The sequence below is a fragment of the Hydra viridissima genome, unplaced genomic scaffold, assembly GCF_058129835.1.
Source record: "Hydra viridissima isolate aposymbiotic clone 2 unplaced genomic scaffold, HvirCarnegie_v1 scaffold_15, whole genome shotgun sequence".
Lineage (NCBI taxonomy): Eukaryota > Metazoa > Cnidaria > Hydrozoa > Anthoathecata > Hydridae > Hydra > Hydra viridissima.
In genome coordinates, this window is record NW_028324314.1 from 5,310,974 (window position 1) to 5,333,269 (window position 22,296).

Genomic DNA, 22,296 nt, shown 5'->3' on the forward strand with positions numbered 1-22,296 from the left:
ATACAGTTATGAAATATAAACAATATGATAATCTTTTTATAGAACCCTTTTTTACAACAATACTTTTACTGCATTCTGGCTTAAGTAAACGTCACAAAACGTAAATGTCAAAAGCAATTTCCACAGTGCACAATGACGGTTTTCTTTTAATCCTGGTACTTACTTCCAGGCACGTGTTTACCAGGTTTATCAAGTAGCCGGTTTTTTTCCGCTTAACCTTTTTAGAATCAGCAGAAAATTTCATCATCTGTTATTTGGTCTATCTACATTCAAAGTTGTTAAAAACGACTTACGTTATCTTATTTATAAAATGGCATAAAAATGAGTTATGAAACAAAAAGAGAGACTGTCCTCCAATACCAAATGAGAATTTCAGAGATGTAAAAGAAAGTGTGAAAGTTATTTTCTGATGAGAAATGCTTTACTGTTGACAAATTTCACTGATCAACACAGTTAATAATGTCAATACCTTGAAAACTAAACAATTTAATTCAAAGAAAGAACAAATGTTTCATTAGGTTCATTTGATTTTTGACATACAAAATTGCTGAGAACTGTAAAAATCTCAATAAATCTATTCTAAGAGTTGCAGTTCGCTTATCTTTGATGCGATGGCTTTTTTTTATATATAACATTTTTTAGTCTGAATTTTTATCTTGATTATGGTTTTGTATACAGTAACCTTGCATCTGTATTTAGTATTAAGAGGAGTTTTCAGACGGGAATTACTCTAACTTTTGCTAAATAAAAAAATGAAGGCAACGTTTATTCAGATTTTTCGCCTGGCAAAAAAAGGAATCCTGCAGCAAGTTAAAGGACGGGAATTTGTTCGAACTGCTCTTCAATCCTCTACAAACTTAAAATTGAAGTTTAAAACCTAAACTCGTCCATGGTATCTCATTTATTGCTCATAATAGACAACCATTGATGTTGTGGACGGATTTAAACTTTCTCTTGATGGCCTAACAATGGTACCATAGCATTAAATAGTCGCTTACTTGGAGCAGAGGTCATACTTGGAACAGAGGAATACAGAAAACAAGAGAAAGCTAGAGAAATGTGCTCTTGTTACTCTTTCATCATTTTAACATTTTGGCGAAATGTTAGAAACTATTCCTTTCGAAAAAGTTAGAAATTATTCAACAAGCAGCGTTGTTAAGTACAGTAAACCTAGACAGAAAAAGACTTGGCGCAGGCTTTATAATTTATTCTTAAGAAAATATGCCTTGCGAAAAATACGCATTCAAATTTGACAAAGAGTGAAACTAACCATTTTGATAGTTTATAAAAAGCATCATAAGGCAAAATTTTACATAAAGAAAGTTTGTTTATTATTGAAAGTCAAAAGCACAAATCAAACAATCCAAAATGTACGCATACAGAAACCGGTTTGTTTTATTGATGTGTTGAAGTAAATCCCTCATTAAGAACTTATTTATTGTTTTATAACTAAAAAGGTCTAATAAAAAATCACCTGCTAGTTTTTCTGCTGGAAACTCAAACAAAATAAAGGTACAGTATTCATTTTTATTAAAAGATAAAAAGTAGTTTTTGTTATTAAAGCGTTTAAAAGCTGGGAATCATTTTAATCTGGTACATCTAAAAGTTGACAACCTAAATTTAGTTGTTAAAATTAAATGATGCTGTTAATAAGTTTTTGCACAAAAACCCATGATTTCCTGCGCATGCGTCGAGGACCTGAAAGCATTTAGACAAAATTGAAATAAGGCTGCTATTTTTTAAAAGCAATTGTTCCGGGACCAAACGCTAGAAATGGCATCAAATATTAAAATCAGTAAATTTTAATCTGGGAAAAGAACTTAGCCTTTATATTGATGATTTTTTTTTGTATAAAATGATATCTTCTAAAAATAAGAAAACTAAGAGACTTGAATGATATGAACTAATGATTTGAACAAACCTCAGGTAAGGTAAACTGGTAGTATGAAAAAACTTCAGGTGAACAGATTATATAAACTTTTTGCAGTATTATGTTGTTATATTACGTTGAGCAATCTTGTTTTGCAATGCTACATTATATTATTTTATACTATTTATATTATATTTATATTGTATTGTATTAGATCATATTATATCATACTCTGCTATGTTATATTATTATATCATATTGTAACATACTCAGCTATATTACATTACATTACATGTTACACTACATTATATCATATTATATCATACTATATAATACTATATTATATTAGAATGTTGTTAGACCTTTAGCTTTATATGTACATAACTCGCTGATTCGTTCGTGACGTGAAACTTGATCATTATTTATAACTTATTAGCTTCAGCTTTATTTTCTAAAACAAAATAACGAACGACAGATATTACTTAGAGCAGACAACACATTTTAATTTCTCATTAAGCAAATTGTCATTGCATGGATGAGTTTCGCAATCAATTTTTACGTGTGATAAGTAGGAAGAAATGATTTTCTTTGCTTCGTGCTCAGATTCTGGTGAAATACCTAATGCTTGTTCATTTACACACATTATCTGAGAATGCCTTGTTCCATGGTGGTAGTTCATTAAGTAACCCAGGTATTCGACATTCCATTCTGGAGGACATTCAGAAGCAGTAGGTATCATAATTTGGACTGATTTTCCAGGCGCTTGGCACAAAGCGCAAGCAACATATTTTCTTGTACCAACTAATTTCGCGTAATCTAATGAAATCTCAACATTTACACCACCATCAGCTTTGTTCCCAATAGCATAGTTGTTTTTTGATGGAATTTCCTGAGCAGCGGTTTTAATTACTAACAACTTTAATTGTTTTACAAATGCTGGATGACGATACAGGATTTGTAGCATTGAACTCAACATTAACCAATGAAACATTTTCAAATGATAACAAAAGAGAGTTAGATTTAACTTCATTAATTTCAATGTTTGGTAACACCTTGTATGTGAACAAAACATCAGTTCCATAATCAATTTTAAATTTAACAGTAATATTCTCTGCCACACAAACTGAGTATTTATCTACTTCAACATTGAAATTTGTAATGGGGTCAAATATACTAACTTCATAGCTAAACAGTGGTAACTCTTTTATTTCCAATCGGAGCAATTTATAGGCATTACCAACCATTTCAGGAATATACTCAATTCTATTCAAACTAGCAACAAACATTTGGTTATTCAAAAACCAAGTTAATTTTTCAGGTATTGGTAAACACTTGTTTGCACTAACCAAGCTAAAAGTAACACGGCTATCACTTTTTAAAAATTGGACACCTAGAATATCATTTACAGATACATTATAAACAGCTTGAATTATTGAAAAAGTTCTTTTCCATACAAAAGTTTCTTTGATATTTGTTGTAATTGAAATTTCTATCTCATAAGAACCTTGATTTTCAAAAGAATAAACAAATGGATTATCTTTGTTTTTAATTTCCATTAACTGTGTACCAATTGAAAATGATGCATCAACAATTTTATCATCAGCTTTCAAATAAAATTCAACCTTAGTTTTCACGTCGTAAATTATTTCACAAGGATCAGGTAAGGGGTTAGGCTTTAAATTAACATCAAACCCATGATAAGCAAATTGCGGGAAATCCTCTTGTATAAGACGATTGACAACATTGATGAATACACTTATTGTTAGTTTAAGTTCTTTTTGCATCAAATTAACATTGATATCAAAGTCTCCTATGCTGTTGATTTTCCACTTAGTTGTACCGGTACAAGGTAGATTTGTTGATAAAAATGTATTCAAATCACATAGATCAGAGGCACATTGCTTACCCACACTTGAGTTAGATATTGCCCATAATCCATAACAAGTCTTTTCATCCAAAGTGCCTTTCTCTGTATATAAATCCACTGTTAAGTCTCCATTTAAGGGTACCAAAAATCTTTGCATAGAATTATAACTTAAACTGTTTTGAATAATTTTCAAACTTTTATTTTCAAAAATAGCAAATTCAAGATTTCCTTCAATAATCTTCTTGGATGGGTTTGAATATTTTAGAGAAAACACAGGGCTGCTGGTATGTACATTGGAAATAACACTAACACCAGTAATACTAGAGACAATTTGTAAGCATCCGCTAAATAAAAATAACCAACTCAATACTCTTGTTGAACATTAAAATAGCTATAACATACTAATATTTCCGATCTAATAAGAAACAAATACAGAAAACAAACCTAAAAATTACCTTTGTATACAAAGAAACAGAGTAACAAAAAACAGCAACAGTTTCATTGTTGTTTTAAACTTTGCATATCTTGTAAAACATTATCTTTATTAGCTGCTGGTGAGTTGCTTAAGCATCTGTTTTTATTGGTTTAATTGTTGTTTCTTGCCTTTAAATGTAAAAGTGAACTCTAAATTCTTGAAAAAAATTTTTTTTTATGAAAACATTAAGACACATAAGGCACTTTTAAGTATACAAATATGTATAACAAACAAAAAAACACATAAATGCCTTTGGTGCAACATTAGTATTTCCAAAGATTATATAATGATCTTTGTAAAGTTAATAATGATTGCACGAAAATATAATGCACGGTGGTTTTCAAATATGAGCATTGTATCGTTTTGAAGTTGATACCTTGAGAGTTTAAAACTATTTACAATATATTTAGAGATTATGACAGTTATTTAATGCATGACTTAAACTGTGGAGAAAACACTCTAGATCTATATGTTTAATTGATTAATAATATTGCTTTTTACAATCTGAAAACAATGATAAACCATATTGAACTGGAGAGAACAACTGTGTAACTCGATTTTAGTGCATTCGTATTTATTTACGGATAAAACGTAAAATTATTTAATGTAGGAATAATCGCGCTTTCATTGGTTTTGTGAGGGCGGTGTTTTTATTTTCGTTTGTATTTATTATGTTTTCTTTTTTTGCAGTAAAGGCGAAGGGGAATGGGAGTTTGGTGTTATGGTTATGTTTGGTTTTGATATATGGAGGTTGGGAACGAGGTTAGTGGTCTGGGAAGTACTTGGTTAGGAAAGGGCTAGGTTTGGGAATAGTTTGGTTAGGAATGGGCAAGGTTTAATCTAAAAGGGCTAAACTTATAATCGCCGTCCTCAGTATATTCTATAATATAATAAAAATCAACAAATGTTCTATTAATGTGTAATGGTAGCACTCTTACTCTTATAACTTTTATATTATACAAATAATATTCTCTTACGCTTCTTGCAGTGTTCAATACTTTTTATTTCAATTACTCCTCTTTCTTTTATATCTTCTTTTATTACAAATATCTCTTCTTTAATTAAATCTTCTGCTTATTCTCCAGCAATCAATATTAAAATCTTCTTTTCTTCTTTTATCCAACTGTTTATTAAACTGTTTATTCATCAAAATACTCTTCTTACCACAAAATTCTTTTTCTTCTTTAAAATCCTCTTTAAATCTCTTATAACTTTTTTTCTCATAAAAATCTTCTTTTAAATCTTTTTAAAACTCTTTCTCTTAAAATTCTCCTTTAAATCTCTTCTTCAAAAACTCTTTCTCTTAAAATTCTCTTTTAAATCTCTTCTTCAAAAACTCTTTCTCTTAAATTCCTCTTTAAATCTCTTAAAACTCTTTTCTCATAAAAATCTTCTTTTAAATCTCTTTAAAACTCTTTCTCTTAAAATTCTCTTTTAAATCTCTTCTTCAAAAACTCTTTCTCTTCTTATCTCTTCCTCCACTTAACTCCAGTTAACCCCTTCAGTCCTTCTTTTTTTTTTTGAGCTTTTATAGTTTTTGCTTGTTTTCCTGTTACGATATCTTTTCATTTATTTATATGGCAGGTTTATGAGTCTTCGTGTTTACGTCTTTTCTCAGTTGTTTTTAACTTTTCTTCTTTCCGTTTTATCGTCTACTTACGTGATAGATCGGTGAATCATCGTGTATAAGTCTTTTCTGATCGTTGTTTTTAACTTTTCTTCTTTCCGTTTTATCGTCTACTTACGTGATAGATCGGTGAATCATCGTGTATAAGTCTTTTCTGATCGTTGTTTTTAACTTTTCTTCTTTCCGTTTTATCGTCTACTTACGTGATAGATCGGTGAATCATCGTGTATAAGTCTTTTCTGATCGTTGTTTTTAACTTTTCTAATTGTCGCTTTATCGTTTACGAGTCTCCACGTTTACGTCTTTTCTCAGTTGTTGTTTTTAACTTAATTCTTTTTACTTTATCATTTATTTATGTGAATAGTGGACGAGTCATCTTGTATGTGTCTTTTCAGATCGTTGTTTTTAGCTTTTCTTATTATCGCTTTATCATTTACGCGCCTTCGTATTTACGTTTTTCCACAGTTGTATTTAACTTTTCTTCTAACGCTTTATCACTTATTTATGTGATAAGTTGGTGGATCATCTTGTGTATGTTTTTCTATCGATCGTCGTTTTTATTTTAGTTTTCCCTCCTCACATAGCTCCCTTTATCGAAGAAAATCGTCCCTTGATTTTCAAATTACGATCGGAAGTTTTAAATGTTTGTATGGGATTTTATGTTATACTTGGTTCTCGTTTTTGGTTCGTTTGCTTTGAGTAGAGGAGTTCTTGCGGTGCTTATTTAATCTCAAATAGTTACATTATAACCGTTAAAATAATTCGTATATAATCAATATAATTCATTGTAAATCTCAAATAATAAATACTCTTAAAATTCCTTTTCATAAATTTTATATATAGTTTTCATAAATCAATCAAATTAAAATACATTATAATATACTTCAAACATAATTAAAAACCTTTAAAACTTATGTGCAAAAATAAAAGTGAACAAAAAATCATCTCAAAAATTAAAAATGCGTAGGCACAGAATAGCTAGGGCTAAAACCTGAAAATGTGCCTTGAAAAAATTATGTTCAAAAAGGTGAAATGCAAAATTAAATTCACTTAGTTATTAAATCTCAAAGTTGCATTTCACAGAAAAAGTTTGATCGTCATAGTCATTGATATCGATATCGTTGTTGCCGTCGTTGTCGTCGTTGTCGTATCATCATAATTATCATCTTAAATCATCATCATCATCAATATTATATCATCATCATCATCTTATTACATCATCATCATAATTATCATCATCTTCATCTTTATTATCATAATCAATTATCATCATTTTAAATCATCTTAAAAATATCATTATCATCATCATTAATAAAAAATCAAATTAAACAAATTTTATTTTAAATCGCTCACATGGGTAGGGTTCGCGAATTTCCCTATGCGTTACTCAAGCGCATGTTACCCGTAATACCTTTAATTTACTTTCCTTGAATTTCGTTTACCTTTTTGGTAAACCTGGAACAAAATAGCAAAATGATTACGTTATTTGTTATTAAACCTACATTGTTTAATTTCTGATCGTATTCTTGTGTTTTAAATATTGGTGTTCTTACTGTCTTATTTAAATCTGTTGGCGTTTTGAACATAATAGCCAACGGAACATTACTTTCATTTTTCGGTACTTTACTTAATGCATTATAATTATTCATAAAACGTTGTGTTTTTGTAGTTGAGGGCGCCTTAATTAATGATGACTCTAAAATATTATTCTCCTGATAAGAATTAGTAATTATATAATTCCTTATACTTGGTATTTTGAGAAAGATTGGGAACTTTGAAACGCTTGGGGAGTACGATACTTGAATTTCGAAGAAAGCTTTAAACTTATTTCCTAGTTTGTTAGTGTGTTCATTGATAAGTGTTTTAGTCATCCTAAAATCATATGTCGGCTCATGATCGGTGATTTTCGAACAAAGAAGAAATATTGGAATGAACAAAATGAGTTGCAAAAGTAGAGCAGTCATAGTAAGGCTTCTACTTTCCTTATACGGCTCAGAAAAACGGAATGAACGATTGAATGGTGTGTTTTTGGGTGGAAAATGAGGTAGCTGATCTGAAGTAACTTTCTTTAGAATCGGAGGATGAAGCTTTTTCACTGGTTCTGAAGTATACTCTAACTCTTTGTAGAGTCTCCAATTTGTAGGAAACACAATTGTATCTTTGAGGATTCTGATATCATGATTTTCATTAAACTTTAACTTAGCTGTGCCTTGGTTTTCTGAACTTGTACTTATGTCTTTTAGGGTACTTAAATTGATTTGGTTTGTGAAACAACTTTCTGTATGTTCTTCTATTGTCGTACAATACTCTTCGTCAGTTAATGGATTCAAAATGCCTTTGTTAAGAGGTGTTTCAATAATTCGTTGCCGATCTTCGTTGTCATGATTATAATTACCGCTTTCTGATTGAATTTTAATATCTAACTCAGAAGCTGTTGTTTTTCTGCTACTTATGTCATTTTCATTAAGATGGTCTAATACTTTTGGCTTCGAGGAAGTATCAATATGTCCTTGGTTTTCGTAACATAAGTTTGGTATTTCAATTGGAGTTTCGTCAATTACATGCTGTTGGTTTAAATCTACTATATTAACAGGAATAACTGTTTCTTCTTCTATCTTTTGGTCAACTTTATCGTTTACTTCTTCGTTATGTTCTGGAGTGAAATATTCAGGTGTAATGTAATCTTCCGTCTTAGCTTTAGAATTATCATCGAGTATTTCGGGGTAGGTATTTGTGACTATTTCGTCGGTGTTGTTTTGATCAGTTTCTGCATTACTCTCAATGTCATGAGAACTGCTTAATGAACATTTGATGTCTTTCATATTTTGGGGTTCATAAATTATTGCGTTAGGTTGATCAAAATCTTTCTTGTCCGTTTCCTTGTTCTCTTGTTGCAGCAGATTTTGTTCAGTAATGTTTTGTAACAGATATTGAAACTGGTCTTGCAGACAGTTTAACTCATGGGTGATCTGTTTACTTTCCTCACGTATATTCTGAATCTCCTGTCGCATATGTTTATTTTGATTTTGATTTGGGGTGTTGAAATGTGGACGATTCATTCTATAAGACGTATAACCTCTTGCTGATGCATTATCGTAATAATCGTTGTTGGTTTCATATGGGTAACTTTCATCAAATGTTGACATCTGATTGTTTGTGTTGGGGTTATATCTACAATCGTAGGGGTCATCCCAATGGTAGTCTTCTGCATCATCATATTGCAAGGTTGTGTTATCTCTATGTTGAAAATTGTTCTTCTGATGTTGAGTCGTATTATCCATTCCCAGCATACGAACTGGCAAATCATTCTTTTGATTTTGATGGGTGCCTGTTCGTGTATTTTCACCGTTATTCCAGTTGTTACTTTGTCTTCTTGATCTGAAGTAATTATCTCTATAATTTGGTTGTGGATTATTTGAGGTAGTAGCTCTCCAATTTTGGTTATTTGAGTCGGGTTGAGTGTATTTATTTTCATTGATTCTGTTCCAGTTATCGAAATTTTGTAGTGTCCAGTTTCTATTGTTTCTCCATCGCGGTTGTTGAGTAAAGTTTTTCCTGTACTGATACTGCGAGTTGTTATTTTGTGGAATTCTAGGATCTTGGTATTCCTGTCTGCATTGTTTTGCTAAATGTCCTGCCTTATTGCATATATAGCAGATTGGTTGGTTTACTGGGGTTGGATTACGATCCTGATTATTCGTTTGTCTCTGTAGACGCATTTTTAACTTTCTGTTCTCGTCTTTGAGCCTTGCTACTTCTCTAGTCGCATTTTCGGGATTAGCTAAATTCGCAGGTGTTGTATTATATGCAAGCACTGGTGGTTCATCATTCTCAGCAAATGTTACAGTGCTAGGTTTAACCAACTGTTTGTGTGCTTTTGTCACGGCCTTTACTACTGTTTCAATTATGCGAGCGTTATCATCGATGTTAACTGAATTATTTACTCTTGCGATTCTGACTGCTTGTGTGTATGTCTCTGGTTGGCTTAAAAGAAGTTTTCTCTTTAGATAAGAATTAACTCCTTGAATAAAAAGATCTCTTTTGGTTTCTTCCGAAACATTTAACTCTTGTGACAACTTCTCTAAATTTGCTATGAAATGTTCAAGTCCTCTTTCTCCTTCTTTCAATTCATAAAGTTGGGTTTTCTTCATCCAAATACGTTCTGGTGGTTCGTACTCATTCTGGAAAGCTTGTTGAATTAATTGTAAATCTTGTTTTGTTTGGTTTTGAAGGGATTCATAAAATATCGAAGCAGATTTACTTAAGCAAAGCGGAAAAGCGCTAAGTTGTTCGCTATTGTTCCACTTGTTAAAGGTAGCTGTTCTCTTAAATTGAAGGAAAAACTCTTTAACGTCATCATCTGGTCCTCCGTTAAACTGTAGTAAACTAGACTTATCAATTGTTGGTCTAAATGAGTTTGCAATCTTTTCTAACCAATTAAGAGCGTCTCTCTCATCACTTCGTCTAACCAGAGAAGCTTCAGCTTCTTGTTTTGCTGTGGAGTTTAATGGTTTTCTCGCAACTTTTTCTATCATCTTTTCACTTATAACTTTATCGATATACTCATTTCACCAATCATTTTCCTCATGTCCTAGTGAGTCTCGATCAAAATGTTCAGTTGGTAAAACTTCAATGTCGGGTGTGGTACAGTTGGGTGCAGGTGGTGTTTTTGAGTAAAATAGTGGTAAAACATTAGGATTATTGTTGTTATGAGGTGAGCCTGAATGACTTGCCATTTTTGATGTTGATAAAACTTTTTTTAAATTTTTATTAAAAATGTTAATTCACTTTTTATTAAAACTTTCTTTTTTTTTTTTCTTCTTTAAATAAAATGATTTCTCTTAAAATGTTTTTTTTCTTCGATCCTGTTTCAAAATAATCAATATACTTTTTCGAAAATGATTAATAATTAAAGTTCACTGATTTATGAAGAAATGAGTGAATGCATAAATCTCGGTAGGACCTCCAGTGTGAGGGCGGTGTTTTTATTTTCGTTTGTATTTATTATGTTTTCTTTTTTTGCAGTAAAGGCGAAGGGGAATGGGAGTTTGGTGTTATGGTTATGTTTGGTTTTGATATATGGAGGTTGGGAACGAGGTTAGTGGTCTGGGAAGTACTTGGTTAGGAAAGGGCTAGGTTTGGGAATAGTTTGGTTAGGAATGGGCAAGGTTTAATCTAAAAGGGCTAAACTTATAATCGCCGTCCTCAGTATATTCTATAATATAATAAAAATCAACAAATGTTCTATTAATGTGTAATGGTAGCACTCTTACTCTTATAACTTTTATATTATACAAATAATATTCTCTTACGCTTCTTGCAGTGTTCAATACTTTTTATTTCAATTACTCCTCTTTCTTTTATATCTTCTTTTATTACAAATATCTCTTCTTTAATTAAATCTTCTGCTTATTCTCCAGCAATCAATATTAAAATCTTCTTTTCTTCTTTTATCCAACTGTTTATTAAACTGTTTATTCATCAAAATACTCTTCTTACCACAAAATTCTTTTTCTTCTTTAAAATCCTCTTTAAATCTCTTATAACTTTTTTTCTCATAAAAATCTTCTTTTAAATCTTTTTAAAACTCTTTCTCTTAAAATTCTCCTTTAAATCTCTTCTTCAAAAACTCTTTCTCTTAAAATTCTCTTTTAAATCTCTTCTTCAAAAACTCTTTCTCTTAAATTCCTCTTTAAATCTCTTAAAACTCTTTTCTCATAAAAATCTTCTTTTAAATCTCTTTAAAACTCTTTCTCTTAAAATTCTCTTTTAAATCTCTTCTTCAAAAACTCTTTCTCTTCTTATCTCTTCCTCCACTTAACTCCAGTTAACCCCTTCAGTCCTTCTTTTTTTTTTTGAGCTTTTATAGTTTTTGCTTGTTTTCCTGTTACGATATCTTTTCATTTATTTATATGGCAGGTTTATGAGTCTTCGTGTTTACGTCTTTTCTCAGTTGTTTTTAACTTTTCTTCTTTCCGTTTTATCGTCTACTTACGTGATAGATCGGTGAATCATCGTGTATAAGTCTTTTCTGATCGTTGTTTTTAACTTTTCTTCTTTCCGTTTTATCGTCTACTTACGTGATAGATCGGTGAATCATCGTGTATAAGTCTTTTCTGATCGTTGTTTTTAACTTTTCTTCTTTCCGTTTTATCGTCTACTTACGTGATAGATCGGTGAATCATCGTGTATAAGTCTTTTCTGATCGTTGTTTTTAACTTTTCTAATTGTCGCTTTATCGTTTACGAGTCTCCACGTTTACGTCTTTTCTCAGTTGTTGTTTTTAACTTAATTCTTTTTACTTTATCATTTATTTATGTGAATAGTGGACGAGTCATCTTGTATGTGTCTTTTCAGATCGTTGTTTTTAGCTTTTCTTATTATCGCTTTATCATTTACGCGCCTTCGTATTTACGTTTTTCCACAGTTGTATTTAACTTTTCTTCTAACGCTTTATCACTTATTTATGTGATAAGTTGGTGGATCATCTTGTGTATGTTTTTCTATCGATCGTCGTTTTTATTTTAGTTTTCCCTCCTCACAGTTTAATGAGATTTGAATGAGATTCTGAATATCTTTTTAAGCGAGTGTGCCCGCTCGCTTTTTTCTTCGTAGAGATATTTTGCGTATGTTTCATCTTTCTTCGGTACACAGTTGTCCGGAATATTACATTTTTGGCACAATTCATCTCTGTCTTTTTTAAAGTTACGACCTTAGAACTTTCAATGAATACTTCTTATACCTGGTCTATTATATGCATCACTGCGGTATCCTAATCATAATTTTAGTGGACCCCTTGGCGGACGAAAACAGCACCATCTAGAGATTATACGCCAAACATTCATAGCAGAATGATTTTTGGATGTGTCTTACCTATTTCTTTAAAGACCTATTCATTTAAAATAGTCTCCACGGCATATGATAAAACAGTATTAAGAATGTTGTTTGATCTCCAGGTAGTTCTAGTTTAATCCAAAATTTCTCATCGTTAAAGTGAATGTCTGAGGAGCAGAGCAATCCTTTTGTTGCATCTTCATTCGTCGGTCTCCTTGATATTTTGTATTCCCTGTAGTTTTAAAAACGCGTCTGCGTTTTTACTTTCTTGAGTTTCATCAAACAAGATACCAATTAAGATTTTTCACTTACAGCCTGATGTGAATGTACTACCATTTTGTAAACTCTTGCAAGCATGTGATGCTATTCATAATTTGTTATATTTGTCATGAAGGCATCCTTACAATATATTTCAAACTTATCTAGATTTATTGGGTACTTGCAGGACAAAGGATAATTCAGAATCGTTCATAAAGATGTAAGATAAACATCTTACTGTAATTTCATCACTTGATGAGCCTCTACTTTTCAAAAAACTTAGCGCATCTTTGATTTTTCGTTAAGTTTTTTTTTTTTCCGTTTACAAGTAACTCTTTCTTCTCATCCATGTTTTCACAAAAAAAAATCCAGGATCACTACATCCCAGTCTTAATCAACAGACATTCCAGACTACGAATACAGAGATAAAGAGTGTGGATTCCCATGCCCAACGACTGCTGCTCAGGTAGTCAACTTAAAGCAATTTCAAAATAACTCATCTCTGAGTCAACTTTCGTATAGAGAAGTACATTTGATTAGGTAACTGGAAAGTCACAAGGGTGTTGGCTCTGAAGAATATTTTTAAGCCATGTCTTTAAAGTATTGCAATCGAGCTTCATTTTGAGTAAAAAATATATTGTAAACTTTACGTTAAACAACATTTTTACAATAATTTGTCTCTTTAGAACTATAGTAAAAGAAGTAGTACTATTAATAATAACTAACAGTTTACAAAACGTCTTTACTTATGATAAATACGTATTGGATTGTTAGACAATTATTTGACAAACATAAAATACCATTTGTATGTTAACAAAATCACGATGTTACAAGAAACCCAAACTTAACTTTTAAGGCTGCTAGATTTCGAAAAAATATGGTGTAAAGATGTTTGAGTTCAAAATGTGGGGAAAATATGACTTTTTAGAGCAAAAATCAAAATGCACGTTTTTAGATATGCAGGCTGCTACAGTTGTCATAAACTTACCAAACTTTCAGCATACAGTTATGAAATATAAACAATATGATAATCTTTTTATAGAACCCTTTTTTACAACAATACTTTTACTGCATTCTGGCTTAAGTAAACGTCACAAAACGTAAATGTCAAAAGCAATTTCCACAGTGCACAATGACGGTTTTCTTTTAATCCTGGTACTTACTTCCAGGCACGTGTTTACCAGGTTTATCAAGTAGCCGGTTTTTTTCCGCTTAACCTTTTTAGAATCAGCAGAAAATTTCATCATCTGTTATTTGGTCTATCTACATTCAAAGTTGTTAAAAACGACTTACGTTATCTTATTTATAAAATGGCATAAAAATGAGTTATGAAACAAAAAGAGAGACTGTCCTCCAATACCAAATGAGAATTTCAGAGATGTAAAAGAAAGTGTGAAAGTTATTTTCTGATGAGAAATGCTTTACTGTTGACAAATTTCACTGATCAACACAGTTAATAATGTCAATACCTTGAAAACTAAACAATTTAATTCAAAGAAAGAACAAATGTTTCATTAGGTTCATTTGATTTTTGACATACAAAATTGCTGAGAACTGTAAAAATCTCAATAAATCTATTCTAAGAGTTGCAGTTCGCTTATCTTTGATGCGATGGCTTTTTTTTATATATAACATTTTTTAGTCTGAATTTTTATCTTGATTATGGTTTTGTATACAGTAACCTTGCATCTGTATTTAGTATTAAGAGGAGTTTTCAGACGGGAATTACTCTAACTTTTGCTAAATAAAAAAATGAAGGCAACGTTTATTCAGATTTTTCGCCTGGCAAAAAAAGGAATCCTGCAGCAAGTTAAAGGACGGGAATTTGTTCGAACTGCTCTTCAATCCTCTACAAACTTAAAATTGAAGTTTAAAACCTAAACTCGTCCATGGTATCTCATTTATTGCTCATAATAGACAACCATTGATGTTGTGGACGGATTTAAACTTTCTCTTGATGGCCTAACAATGGTACCATAGCATTAAATAGTCGCTTACTTGGAGCAGAGGTCATACTTGGAACAGAGGAATACAGAAAACAAGAGAAAGCTAGAGAAATGTGCTCTTGTTACTCTTTCATCATTTTAACATTTTGGCGAAATGTTAGAAACTATTCCTTTCGAAAAAGTTAGAAATTATTCAACAAGCAGCGTTGTTAAGTACAGTAAACCTAGACAGAAAAAGACTTGGCGCAGGCTTTATAATTTATTCTTAAGAAAATATGCCTTGCGAAAAATACGCATTCAAATTTGACAAAGAGTGAAACTAACCATTTTGATAGTTTATAAAAAGCATCATAAGGCAAAATTTTACATAAAGAAAGTTTGTTTATTATTGAAAGTCAAAAGCACAAATCAAACAATCCAAAATGTACGCATACAGAAACCGGTTTGTTTTATTGATGTGTTGAAGTAAATCCCTCATTAAGAACTTATTTATTGTTTTATAACTAAAAAGGTCTAATAAAAAATCACCTGCTAGTTTTTCTGCTGGAAACTCAAACAAAATAAAGGTACAGTATTCATTTTTATTAAAAGATAAAAAGTAGTTTTTGTTATTAAAGCGTTTAAAAGCTGGGAATCATTTTAATCTGGTACATCTAAAAGTTGACAACCTAAATTTAGTTGTTAAAATTAAATGATGCTGTTAATAAGTTTTTGCACAAAAACCCATGATTTCCTGCGCATGCGTCGAGGACCTGAAAGCATTTAGACAAAATTGAAATAAGGCTGCTATTTTTTAAAAGCAATTGTTCCGGGACCAAACGCTAGAAATGGCATCAAATATTAAAATCAGTAAATTTTAATCTGGGAAAAGAACTTAGCCTTTATATTGATGATTTTTTTTTGTATAAAATGATATCTTCTAAAAATAAGAAAACTAAGAGACTTGAATGATATGAACTAATGATTTGAACAAACCTCAGGTAAGGTAAACTGGTAGTATGAAAAAACTTCAGGTGAACAGATTATATAAACTTTTTGCAGTATTATGTTGTTATATTACGTTGAGCAATCTTGTTTTGCAATGCTACATTATATTATTTTATACTATTTATATTATATTTATATTGTATTGTATTAGATCATATTATATCATACTCTGCTATGTTATATTATTATATCATATTGTAACATACTCAGCTATATTACATTACATTACATGTTACACTACATTATATCATATTATATCATACTATATAATACTATATTATATTAGAATGTTGTTAGACCTTTAGCTTTATATGTACATAACTCGCTGATTCGTTCGTGACGTGAAACTTGATCATTATTTATAACTTATTAGCTTCAGCTTTATTTTCTAAAACAAAATAACGAACGACAGATATTACTTAGAGCAGACAACACATTTTAATTTCTCATTAAGCAAATTGTCATTGCATGGATGAGTTTCGCAATCAATTTTTACGTGTGATAAGTAGGAAGAAATGATTTTCTTTGCTTCGTGCTCAGATTCTGGTGAAATACCTAATGCTTGTTCATTTACACACATTATCTGAGAATGCCTTGTTCCATGGTGGTAGTTCATTAAGTAACCCAGGTATTCGACATTCCATTCTGGAGGACATTCAGAAGCAGTAGGTATCATAATTTGGACTGATTTTCCAGGCGCTTGGCACAAAGCGCAAGCAACATATTTTCTTGTACCAACTAATTTCGCGTAATCTAATGAAATCTCAACATTTACACCACCATCAGCTTTGTTCCCAATAGCATAGTTGTTTTTTGATGGAATTTCCTGAGCAGCGGTTTTAATTACTAACAACTTTAATTGTTTTACAAATGCTGGATGACGATACAGGATTTGTAGCATTGAACTCAACATTAACCAATGAAACATTTTCAAATGATAACAAAAGAGAGTTAGATTTAACTTCATTAATTTCAATGTTTGGTAACACCTTGTATGTGAACAAAACATCAGTTCCATAATCAATTTTAAATTTAACAGTAATATTCTCTGCCACACAAACTGAGTATTTATCTACTTCAACATTGAAATTTGTAATGGGGTCAAATATACTAACTTCATAGCTAAACAGTGGTAACTCTTTTATTTCCAATCGGAGCAATTTATAGGCATTACCAACCATTTCAGGAATATACTCAATTCTATTCAAACTAGCAACAAACATTTGGTTATTCAAAAACCAAGTTAATTTTTCAGGTATTGGTAAACACTTGTTTGCACTAACCAAGCTAAAAGTAACACGGCTATCACTTTTTAAAAATTGGACACCTAGAATATCATTTACAGATACATTATAAACAGCTTGAATTATTGAAAAAGTTCTTTTCCATACAAAAGTTTCTTTGATATTTGTTGTAATTGAAATTTCTATCTCATAAGAACCTTGATTTTCAAAAGAATAAACAAATGGATTATCTTTGTTTTTAATTTCCATTAACTGTGTACCAATTGAAAATGATGCATCAACAATTTTATCATCAGCTTTCAAATAAAATTCAACCTTAGTTTTCACGTCGTAAATTATTTCACAAGGATCAGGTAAGGGGTTAGGCTTTAAATTAACATCAAACCCATGATAAGCAAATTGCGGGAAATCCTCTTGTATAAGACGATTGACAACATTGATGAATACACTTATTGTTAGTTTAAGTTCTTTTTGCATCAAATTAACATTGATATCAAAGTCTCCTATGCTGTTGATTTTCCACTTAGTTGTACCGGTACAAGGTAGATTTGTTGATAAAAATGTATTCAAATCACATAGATCAGAGGCACATTGCTTACCCACACTTGAGTTAGATATTGCCCATAATCCATAACAAGTCTTTTCATCCAAAGTGCCTTTCTCTGTATATAAATCCACTGTTAAGTCTCCATTTAAGGGTACCAAAAATCTTTGCATAGAATTATAACTTAAACTGTTTTGAATAATTTTCAAACTTTTATTTTCAAAAATAGCAAATTCAAGATTTCCTTCAATAATCTTCTTGGATGGGTTTGAATATTTTAGAGAAAACACAGGGCTGCTGGTATGTACATTGGAAATAACACTAACACCAGTAATACTAGAGACAATTTGTAAGCATCCGCTAAATAAAAATAACCAACTCAATACTCTTGTTGAACATTAAAATAGCTATAACATACTAATATTTCCGATCTAATAAGAAACAAATACAGAAAACAAACCTAAAAATTACCTTTGTATACAAAGAAACAGAGTAACAAAAAACAGCAACAGTTTCATTGTTGTTTTAAACTTTGCATATCTTGTAAAACATTATCTTTATTAGCTGCTGGTGAGTTGCTTAAGCATCTGTTTTTATTGGTTTAATTGTTGTTTCTTGCCTTTAAATGTAAAAGTGAACTCTAAATTCTTGAAAAAAATTTTTTTTTATGAAAACATTAAGACACATAAGGCACTTTTAAGTATACAAATATGTATAACAAACAAAAAAACACATAAATGCCTTTGGTGCAACATTAGTATTTCCAAAGATTATATAATGATCTTTGTAAAGTTAATAATGATTGCACGAAAATATAATGCACGGTGGTTTTCAAATATGAGCATTGTATCGTTTTGAAGTTGATACCTTGAGAGTTTAAAACTATTTACAATATATTTAGAGATTATGACAGTTATTTAATGCATGACTTAAACTGTGGAGAAAACACTCTAGATCTATATGTTTAATTGATTAATAATATTGCTTTTTACAATCTGAAAACAATGATAAACCATATTGAACTGGAGAGAACAACTGTGTAACTCGATTTTAGTGCATTCGTATTTATTTACGGATAAAACGTAAAATTATTTAATGTAGGAATAATCGCGCTTTCATTGGTTTTGTGAGGGCGGTGTTTTTATTTTCGTTTGTATTTATTATGTTTTCTTTTTTTGCAGTAAAGGCGAAGGGGAATGGGAGTTTGGTGTTATGGTTATGTTTGGTTTTGATATATGGAGGTTGGGAACGAGGTTAGTGGTCTGGGAAGTACTTGGTTAGGAAAGGGCTAGGTTTGGGAATAGTTTGGTTAGGAATGGGCAAGGTTTAATCTAAAAGGGCTAAACTTATAATCGCCGTCCTCAGTATATTCTATAATATAATAAAAATCAACAAATGTTCTATTAATGTGTAATGGTAGCACTCTTACTCTTATAACTTTTATATTATACAAATAATATTCTCTTACGCTTCTTGCAGTGTTCAATACTTTTTATTTCAATTACTCCTCTTTCTTTTATATCTTCTTTTATTACAAATATCTCTTCTTTAATTAAATCTTCTGCTTATTCTCCAGCAATCAATATTAAAATCTTCTTTTCTTCTTTTATCCAACTGTTTATTAAACTGTTTATTCATCAAAATACTCTTCTTACCACAAAATTCTTTTTCTTCTTTAAAATCCTCTTTAAATCTCTTATAACTTTTTTTCTCATAAAAATCTTCTTTTAAATCTTTTTAAAACTCTTTCTCTTAAAATTCTCCTTTAAATCTCTTCTTCAAAAACTCTTTCTCTTAAAATTCTCTTTTAAATCTCTTCTTCAAAAACTCTTTCTCTTAAATTCCTCTTTAAATCTCTTAAAACTCTTTTCTCATAAAAATCTTCTTTTAAATCTCTTTAAAACTCTTTCTCTTAAAATTCTCTTTTAAATCTCTTCTTCAAAAACTCTTTCTCTTCTTATCTCTTCCTCCACTTAACTCCAGTTAACCCCTTCAGTCCTTCTTTTTTTTTTTGAGCTTTTATAGTTTTTGCTTGTTTTCCTGTTACGATATCTTTTCATTTATTTATATGGCAGGTTTATGAGTCTTCGTGTTTACGTCTTTTCTCAGTTGTTTTTAACTTTTCTTCTTTCCGTTTTATCGTCTACTTACGTGATAGATCGGTGAATCATCGTGTATAAGTCTTTTCTGATCGTTGTTTTTAACTTTTCTTCTTTCCGTTTTATCGTCTACTTACGTGATAGATCGGTGAATCATCGTGTATAAGTCTTTTCTGATCGTTGTTTTTAACTTTTCTTCTTTCCGTTTTATCGTCTACTTACGTGATAGATCGGTGAATCATCGTGTATAAGTCTTTTCTGATCGTTGTTTTTAACTTTTCTTCTTTCCGTTTTATCGTCTACTTACGTGATAGATCGGTGAATCATCGTGTATAAGTCTTTTCTGATCGTTGTTTTTAACTTTTCTAATTGTCGCTTTATCGTTTACGAGTCTCCACGTTTACGTCTTTTCTCAGTTGTTGTTTTTAACTTAATTCTTTTTACTTTATCATTTATTTATGTGAATAGTGGACGAGTCATCTTGTATGTGTCTTTTCAGATCGTTGTTTTTAGCTTTTCTTATTATCGCTTTATCATTTACGCGCCTTCGTATTTACGTTTTTCCACAGTTGTATTTAACTTTTCTTCTAACGCTTTATCACTTATTTATGTGATAAGTTGGTGGATCATCTTGTGTATGTTTTTCTATCGATCGTCGTTTTTATTTTAGTTTTCCCTCCTCACAGTTTAATGAGATTTGAATGAGATTCTGAATATCTTTTTAAGCGAGTGTGCCCGCTCGCTTTTTTCTTCGTAGAGATATTTTGCGTATGTTTCATCTTTCTTCGGTACACAGTTGTCCGGAATATTACATTTTTGGCACAATTCATCTCTGTCTTTTTTAAAGTTACGACCTTAGAACTTTCAATGAATACTTCTTATACCTGGTCTATTATATGCATCACTGCGGTATCCTAATCATAATTTTAGTGGACCCCTTGGCGGACGAAAACAGCACCATCTAGAGATTATACGCCAAACATTCATAGCAGAATGATTTTTGGATGTGTCTTACCTATTTCTTTAAAGACCTATTCATTTAAAATAGTCTCCACGGCATATGATAAAACAGTATTAAGAATGTTGTTTGATCTCCAGGTAGTTCTAGTTTAATCCAAAATTTCTCATCGTTAAAGTGAATGTCTGAGGAGCAGAGCAATCCTTTTGTTGCATCTTCATTCGTCGGTCTCCTTGATATTTTGTATTCCCTGTAGTTTTAAAAACGCGTCTGCGTTTTTACTTTCTTGAGTTTCATCAAACAAGATACCAATTAAGATTTTTCACTTACAGCCTGATGTGAATGTACTACCATTTTGTAAACTCTTGCAAGCATGTGATGCTATTCATAATTTGTTATATTTGTCATGAAGGCATCCTTACAATATATTTCAAACTTATCTAGATTTATTGGGTACTTGCAGGACAAAGGATAATTCAGAATCGTTCATAAAGATGTAAGATAAACATCTTACTGTAATTTCATCACTTGATGAGCCTCTACTTTTCAAAAAACTTAGCGCATCTTTGATTTTTCGTTAAGTTTTTTTTTTTTCCGTTTACAAGTAACTCTTTCTTCTCATCCATGTTTTCACAAAAAAAAATCCAGGATCACTACATCCCAGTCTTAATCAACAGACATTCCAGACTACGAATACAGAGATAAAGAGTGTGGATTCCCATGCCCAACGACTGCTGCTCAGGTAGTCAACTTAAAGCAATTTCAAAATAACTCATCTCTGAGTCAACTTTCGTATAGAGAAGTACATTTGATTAGGTAACTGGAAAGTCACAAGGGTGTTGGCTCTGAAGAATATTTTTAAGCCATGTCTTTAAAGTATTGCAATCGAGCTTCATTTTGAGTAAAAAATATATTGTAAACTTTACGTTAAACAACATTTTTACAATAATTTGTCTCTTTAGAACTATAGTAAAAGAAGTAGTACTATTAATAATAACTAACAGTTTACAAAACGTCTTTACTTATGATAAATACGTATTGGATTGTTAGACAATTATTTGACAAACATAAAATACCATTTGTATGTTAACAAAATCACGATGTTACAAGAAACCCAAACTTAACTTTTAAGGCTGCTAGATTTCGAAAAAATATGGTGTAAAGATGTTTGAGTTCAAAATGTGGGGAAAATATGACTTTTTAGAGCAAAAATCAAAATGCACGTTTTTAGATATGCAGGCTGCTACAGTTGTCATAAACTTACCAAACTTTCAGCATACAGTTATGAAATATAAACAATATGATAATCTTTTTATAGAACCCTTTTTTACAACAATACTTTTACTGCATTCTGGCTTAAGTAAACGTCACAAAACGTAAATGTCAAAAGCAATTTCCACAGTGCACAATGACGGTTTTCTTTTAATCCTGGTACTTACTTCCAGGCACGTGTTTACCAGGTTTATCAAGTAGCCGGTTTTTTTCCGCTTAACCTTTTTAGAATCAGCAGAAAATTTCATCATCTGTTATTTGGTCTATCTACATTCAAAGTTGTTAAAAACGACTTACGTTATCTTATTTATAAAA

General features: G+C 30.9%; 3 protein-coding genes across 3 annotated transcripts; all 3 read right to left on the reverse strand.

Annotated features, from left to right (window-relative positions):
• Window positions 1-2,291: 2,291 nt before the first annotated feature.
• LOC149878349 (uncharacterized) lies at window positions 2,292-2,763 on the reverse strand. The gene has a single exon (XM_090073046.1). It carries the CDS (start codon window positions 2,607-2,609, stop codon window positions 2,349-2,351), a length of 261 nt encoding a protein of 86 aa, XP_089929172.1. The 5' UTR covers window positions 2,610-2,763; the 3' UTR covers window positions 2,292-2,348.
• Window positions 2,292-5,715, reverse strand: LOC149878348 (uncharacterized). Its single transcript, XM_090073044.1, has 3 exons — window positions 5,190-5,715; window positions 4,193-4,368; window positions 2,292-4,081 (listed from the first exon to the last, which is right to left on the reverse strand). The coding sequence occupies exons 2-3, from the start codon at window positions 4,237-4,239 to the stop codon at window positions 2,773-2,775; spliced, it is 1,356 nt and encodes a 451-aa protein (XP_089929170.1). The 5' UTR covers window positions 4,240-4,368; window positions 5,190-5,715; the 3' UTR covers window positions 2,292-2,772.
• A 10,507-nt stretch (window positions 5,716-16,222) lies between these two features.
• LOC149878350 (uncharacterized) lies at window positions 16,223-19,646 on the reverse strand. The gene is made up of 3 exons (XM_090073316.1): window positions 19,121-19,646; window positions 18,124-18,299; window positions 16,223-18,012 (listed from the first exon to the last, which is right to left on the reverse strand). The coding sequence occupies exons 2-3, from the start codon at window positions 18,168-18,170 to the stop codon at window positions 16,704-16,706; spliced, it is 1,356 nt and encodes a 451-aa protein (XP_089929442.1). The 5' UTR covers window positions 18,171-18,299; window positions 19,121-19,646; the 3' UTR covers window positions 16,223-16,703.
• Window positions 19,647-22,296: the final 2,650 nt, after the last annotated feature.

Excerpts from the sequence above, each read along its gene's own strand:
- LOC149878349 (XM_090073046.1), bottom strand. The coding sequence starts at position 2,609 with ATGATACCTACTGCTTCTGAATGTCCTCCAGAATGGAATGTCGAATAC.
- LOC149878348 (XM_090073044.1), bottom strand. The coding sequence starts at position 4,239 with ATGAAACTGTTGCTGTTTTTTGTTACTCTGTTTCTTTGTATACAAAG. Across the intron at positions 4,082-4,192 it reads CTGTTTCTTTGTATACAAAG|CGGATGCTTACAAATTGTCT; the intron begins GTAATTTTTAGG and ends ATTTTTATTTAG.
- LOC149878350 (XM_090073316.1), bottom strand. The coding sequence starts at position 18,170 with ATGAAACTGTTGCTGTTTTTTGTTACTCTGTTTCTTTGTATACAAAG. Across the intron at positions 18,013-18,123 it reads CTGTTTCTTTGTATACAAAG|CGGATGCTTACAAATTGTCT; the intron begins GTAATTTTTAGG and ends ATTTTTATTTAG.